Source organism: Chlorocebus sabaeus, chromosome 4 (genome assembly GCF_047675955.1).
Source record: "Chlorocebus sabaeus isolate Y175 chromosome 4, mChlSab1.0.hap1, whole genome shotgun sequence".
In the NCBI taxonomy this organism is placed as follows: domain Eukaryota; kingdom Metazoa; phylum Chordata; class Mammalia; order Primates; family Cercopithecidae; genus Chlorocebus; species Chlorocebus sabaeus.
This window is the reverse complement of record NC_132907.1, coordinates 42,351,704-42,357,703: the sequence shown is the minus strand read 5'-3', so window position 1 is coordinate 42,357,703 and position 6,000 is coordinate 42,351,704. Positions and strand designations below refer to the sequence as shown.

The 6,000-nt window shown below is 44.3% G+C and overlaps 1 protein-coding gene across 2 annotated transcripts in view; it reads left to right on the top strand.

Moving 5' to 3' along the window:
- Nucleotides 1-1,359: 1,359 nt before the first annotated feature.
- The window catches only part of ITGA2 (integrin subunit alpha 2), a 105,753-nt gene continuing 101,112 nt past the window's right edge, over nt 1,360-6,000 (top strand). For both annotated transcript variants that reach the window (XM_007972162.3, XM_037994654.2), the window contains exon 1: nt 1,360-1,593. In XM_007972162.3, coding sequence (XP_007970353.3) covers nt 1,530-1,593 — 64 coding nt within the window. In that variant the 5' untranslated portion in view covers nt 1,360-1,529. The remainder of the gene's footprint in view (nt 1,594-6,000) is intronic.

Genomic DNA, 6,000 nt, shown 5'->3' with positions numbered 1-6,000 from the left:
GAAAAGAAAGCCTTCAGGTGTTTGTCAAGGTGAGTAAGTCGAGCCAGTAAGTGACTGATAAGAAAACAGGAAAGAGCCTGGGTCTATATAATTTGGGTTCAAAGGGTGTTAGTCATAACCCGTCTGCAGCAACATCTGATGCATACCAATTTAATACTTTAACAATGTGACACTTCAGCCCTATGTATAGTAAACAGTAGAGCTTTGATTTTTATGAATTATTAAGTCCTTCCCACCTTGAGCCACTTTGCTTCCTAGAGGCAGTATCTCAGGCATCCCATTCTGCTCATAGTAGCATTCCATGAAAATCTGGAATGATGACAATAATGATGATTATTAGATTCATAACTCCTTAAACTTGATTTATGAAAACATTTGGTTCCTTCACAAAAGTAGTCACTGGAAGAATTCTGGTTTCAGCAATGTGCTGGAAATTTGTGGCCAAAGTTTTGGATAAAACAAGATTCAGAGAAGAAAAATTAATATCTTATTTCTTAGGTTTTTAACTAAAAGTCTCGGATATAGAATGTTCTCTTTCCAGATGTGAGACTGAAATAATGGAAGAAAATGGTCACAGTCTATGTCACGGTGTAATCTAGACAGGGAGTGTCACAAGTGCATGTATGGGCTCTCAGCCTTCTCGCAGGCCTTGAAGTTAATCTCCTAAACTCGGTCATTAAATCAGCTCTTTATTATCTCGGAGGCTCGGAAGAGAGGAAGTAATAATGATTTCTCTCTCTCTCTCTCTCTCTCTCTCTCACACACACACACACACACACACACACACACACAGCTCTTGCAGCAGGTATTGCTTAAATATCACCTCGGATAATCATAACTTGTGAGCAGATCTTCTTTCCTGATGAGTTAGTTTCTAACCTGGTCATTCTGTGCTTATTTTTGTCCCTTTCTCCACCCACTTAGGAAAGAGAAAGAGACGCACCGCGCAGCCCCTAGGAACTGTGGTTTAGGGCTGGTGCCCTCGGCACCCGCTGCCAGGAGCTGGGCGCTGCCAAGGGCTGCGGAGGGGCCAGGTTCTCCTGGGGACTGGGGCATCTCCTGCAGGGTTGGCGACAGGCTGCAGGGGCCGGTTAGTGCCAGGGCGGGCGCTCCCCCGTCGGATGTGCCCACCCGTCCGTGCAGGGCAGGAAAGCCTGCCAGGGCGCCATCCCCATCCCCACCGCCTCCAGGCTGTCGGGGCTGGGCCGCTGTACTGGAGCCAAGGTGCGGTGCCCCTGGTGTGGACCAGCAGAGGTGCAGCCCGCGGGGCCGCGGAGCCTCAGGGCCGGGGTGGGGCGGGGCGCGGCCAGGGCAGATCCGGTGTTTGCGGAATCAGGAGGGGCGGGCCGGGGCGGGCCCTCGGCGCTCCAAGAGCTGCCCAGCAACTTTTCCCTGCTCTCACCAGGCGAGGGAGAGAAGCCCTCTGGACAGCTTCTAGAGTGTGCAGGTTCTCGTATCCCTCGGTCAAGGGTATCCTCTGTAAAACTCTGCAAACCCAGCGCAACTACGGTCCCCCGGACAGACCCAGGATGGGACCAGGACGGACAGGGTCCTCGCCGCTGCCGCTGCTGCTGGTGGTAGCGCTCAGTCAAGGTAAGCGGGGATTTCGCTCTGCATCTGCTGCAGGAGGGACCCGCGCGGCTCCCTGGGGCTCGCGGGAGGGATTGGGCGGAACTAGGGAGCAAACTCCGTGTGTGTCCCCACGGATTCCACGTGGACTCGGGCTCCCAGCCACCAGGACCTGCTTGGAAAGAAATACTTCTTACTCCCCTTCCTGCTCTCCCAGGCCTTGCGTCCCCATTAGGCGTGTCTCGCCTTGTCTGTTAAGCACCCTCCAAAGTCATCTCAGTGAGTGCTTTGTTTTAGGTACACACACACACACACACACACACACACACACACACAGGCACTCGGGCATGGACATTGTGGAGATCCGCGGGTGTCCTGAAGACCGCGAGTTCTGCAGCCCAACTTCCCCTGGCTCAGACAGGTGCCTCGCCTGCCAGGGACTGGGGGAACCCGGAATCCAGTGCTGACGGCGGCCTGCAGCTCCCCAGGGCAGTGCTTGCTGCTTTGCAGAAGCCTCCGAGCCCCAAAAGGCTTATTTTTCAAACCAAGGATGTGAACAATGCCTCTATTTCTTACTTGAGGACGAAGCGCTGTTTTTCTTCCCAGGAGGGACTTGGAATAAACCAATCGCCACTTAAATACTTGGCAGAAGGAAATTCTTCCTTTCCTTCTGCCTTCCTCTTATTGTTGTAACATTGCCTATTCGGCGAATGTAAACTTAGGCCAGCAAAAGTTCTTTCCATTTCTGGATCCTAGATGCCGCAATGAGAGAATAAGCCGGAGCAACCGCTCCAACTGTAGTGCTGTGGCATTGGGGCCCGCCCACCTCCTGAGTTCTTTTACACTAAGAGGAGGAAATAAGGCTGGGGTGGGGAGCTTTTGTGAGACCATCGCGAATACGTGAGCACTTTTTCCCTGACCATTAGGCAGAGCTAGAGTGTGCTCAAATGTAAGAACTTTAGTTTATTTGGATGGAGAAGGAGTCACATGTGTATATTGTAGTTTGAACAGCGATCAAACAAAACAAAAAAAAAGTTGTCTCTGATTTTAAAGTGTGTGTGTGTGTGTTTTACAAAGAAGATAAATATTTCCTAAGCTGTCCTCCTTTGAGACTGACGTTTAGCCACTTGCTATTCTAGATTGTGGAGGAATGAATCCTAGTCCACGTCAACCTGGTGGCATTTTCTCCAGGTCAGAGATAAGAGAGAAATAACACCACTGTCCCCAGCCCCAGCAGAGAATGGGCATCTTAGGTTTTCTGTCTCACCTGTTTTGGGTGCTTCAGATACTTTCTCAGGGAACCACTTGAGTTGTTTGGAGGGGCCACCAACCCTAATCTACCGGTTTCAGGTAAAGTTGTACTTGACATTGAAAGTGAGTCTCTGGAATACAACCTTTCTAGAGCTAATAGAAATATAAACCCAAGCTTTTCATCTCTCTATAATTACCCAGTATTAAAATAAGCTATGGAAACATGACGTCATTTTCTTATCTTTGAAGTGTTGAGACTTGTTATGTAAAGAGCAGTGAGAAACACTTTAATGGAATGTAGCACTGCAAGGCATGAAGTCAGGAGCAGAGACTTAACCTGGAGTTAATAAGGACACCTCAGGGCAAGCAAGGAGAGATGATCTAAAATAACATCTGCAAAAGTTTTGTCCATTTATTCCTTCCTCCTGCTCCAATCATTTGTATACTCAAGGAACAGGTTTTCTCTCAATTTAAGATCATCATAAGAAAGCTCTCTCATTTGTGATATCACTTGAGGTTCCTGGAGAAGCAGCATCGTTTTCTGATACCATGAGTATCCCAGGCTAACATGAATAGCTGAAATCTCTAGCTCAGCAGAGTCTAAAATTGTGTATGGCATTACTCTGTCTGTATAAAATGTCTCATTCACTATCACTACACACACATATAGCTATTATAAAATTATATGCATATACAATTGCATAATATGATCACATACAAAAATTCAAATTTAAAAGCTATATCTGTAACAGAGCTTTATTATGATGATCTTAAATTAAGAGAAAACCTGTTCCTTGCGTATACAATATGAAATTATATATACATAATATAAATGCATAAACAATTGTATATACATAATATACATGCATATACCTGTTAATATGTACAAAACACATATGTGTTTAGATGTCTTGCATCCTCTGTAGCATACATGCAAACCACTTTAAAAACATATCACCTTCAAATCTTCTTTTAACACTTACATTCAAATTTGCTTTCCAGAAACCTTTTCATAGGTGCTTTAAGAAGAAACTGTTCTCATAGTTTAGTCCCATATTTATCACCTTTCATTGCTCATTTCTAAGTGCTTAATATCATGAAAATGGTAAACGGGCAGTTTGAGGATGAAAAAGAGAGAACATAAGAGGCCTAGATAACCTATAAACTAAATATAGGCCCTTAGGAGAAGGCAAATGTAATTTTGAAATGAGGTCATCATGTATTTTCTCCAATATGTTCACAGGTCAAGGATAGTCCTTCCACCCAAGTTCTAGACCGCATCTTTTCTTACTACCCCTGAAACCCTGCCCCAGCACTCATCCCTCTTCAGTGCACGTCTTCAAATTCTCTCCTTGATGTAACTTACCCTCAGTCTGTAAATATTCTAATTTTTCTCATTGTAAAAAAAAATTTCTTTTGATATTTAATTTCCTCCTGAAACACCCTGTACTTCTGGCTTCTGTTTCCTTCCTGTTTTTCTCCTTCTTTCCTCGCTGCTCTCCCTTCATCTCCTTCACAGGCTCTTTCCTTGTTGGTGTTTGCGGAGTTTCATCCTGAATCCTCCTCTTCATTCTACAGATTGTCTCTGGGCCCATTCCCTGCACAAGTCACTATCTCCAGCCAGACTCTCCTTCTGAGTTCCAGATCAGTATTTCCATCAGCCACCAAATTTCTCCATCTAGATAGTCTGTAAATAAGCCAGATTCAACATTTACGAAACTGAATTTAATACGCGTCCTCCAAAATGTTCTCCTCCATTGGCTACCATTGTTTAATGGCAGTATTATTGTCACACAAACATGAAAGCCAGGAATTTGTCCCCATGTTTTCAACCTCACAGCCACTCTCCAAATTCTCTTGGCTCTCCTCCCATCCATGCAACTCCTGCCACCTAGTCAGTCCCTCATCTTATGTCTGTATGTAACTTTTAAGCTGGATTTTCTTTTCTTATCTCTCCAACCCATTCTCTCCATTTTCACCAATGATATCTTTCTAAGACACTTATATGTATCCAATTACTGCTTTGTTTCAAATGTTAGTGGCTCCCCATCTCAGGTAGGGTAAAGTGCAAATTTCTTGTCGTGTCATAAAAAGGTACATTCTGCCTATCCAATCTTTTCTTTACCGTACCTTTTCCTGAACACAAATGTACATTCACACACACAACACACACACATACCCACACAGGTACACACTCTAAAGCCATCTATATACACCATTCTTTGTTATGACTACACCTGATCATACCATATTTAGTGTGAAAATATTCTCCAAATACTCCCTTTGCCTTCATTGCATTGTTGCTTTCACCCCTTTTCACTCATCTCTCTGCAACTGACCATTATCCAATGCTAGAAGAGACAATACCAAGAAAAACTATAAAGTAAATAAGTTTTACTTTTGCAACAAAAAGGAAACTTGAGGTAACCTACCTTTGCTGGATCTCACCCTAAACCACCTCTCTGGTCTCATCCTCAGCCCCTTAATGAACTTAGGCTACCCTCTGATAAAGTGACTTTGCTCCCCTATGGCTTAGCAGCTATACCTGCCCAACCTCAGCTAAGCTTTGCTCTCTTAATACTAGGTCCTGAGCCACTGTTTGACTTAAATTTATGGACTGGGGTTCAGGATTCAGTATTTACAATGGCTCATATATTTCTGATGTTCAGTCTGGTTTAGAAGTGATTGCTTAAATATAATCACTGCCTCCCCACTTTCCTAAAATTAAAATTCCAGTGTTATCCACCCCATACCACCTTGTGGGATGAACACCAAGACAGGTAGATTTCAGCACCAAGAGTCAGTGGCTGTGAGTGGCTGTGTCAGTTAAATTAATTCCTTCCAAAGTGGATGATGACTACTCCCTGTCTTCATATGCTGACAGCCCTGGAGATATTAAAATGTAGAAGCTTGTTAATGTAAAGAGATGAGCTTCTCATGGTGGAATTTGAGACATTCAGCAAAATAAAGACACATGTTCAGTCAATGTGTATAAAGTCAAGAACTTCAGGAAGAATGGGGAAAATATTTGGGGCCAAAAGTGTCCAGGCATCATATAAATTCTACTACTAAAGCCAGAAGTCTTGACTACCAACCCTGCTCAGCTTGGGATATTACTAAAAGATTTAGCACAGCGTAAAAGAAGAGAAACCATGAAACATCACAGCTCTGAATGGCAAG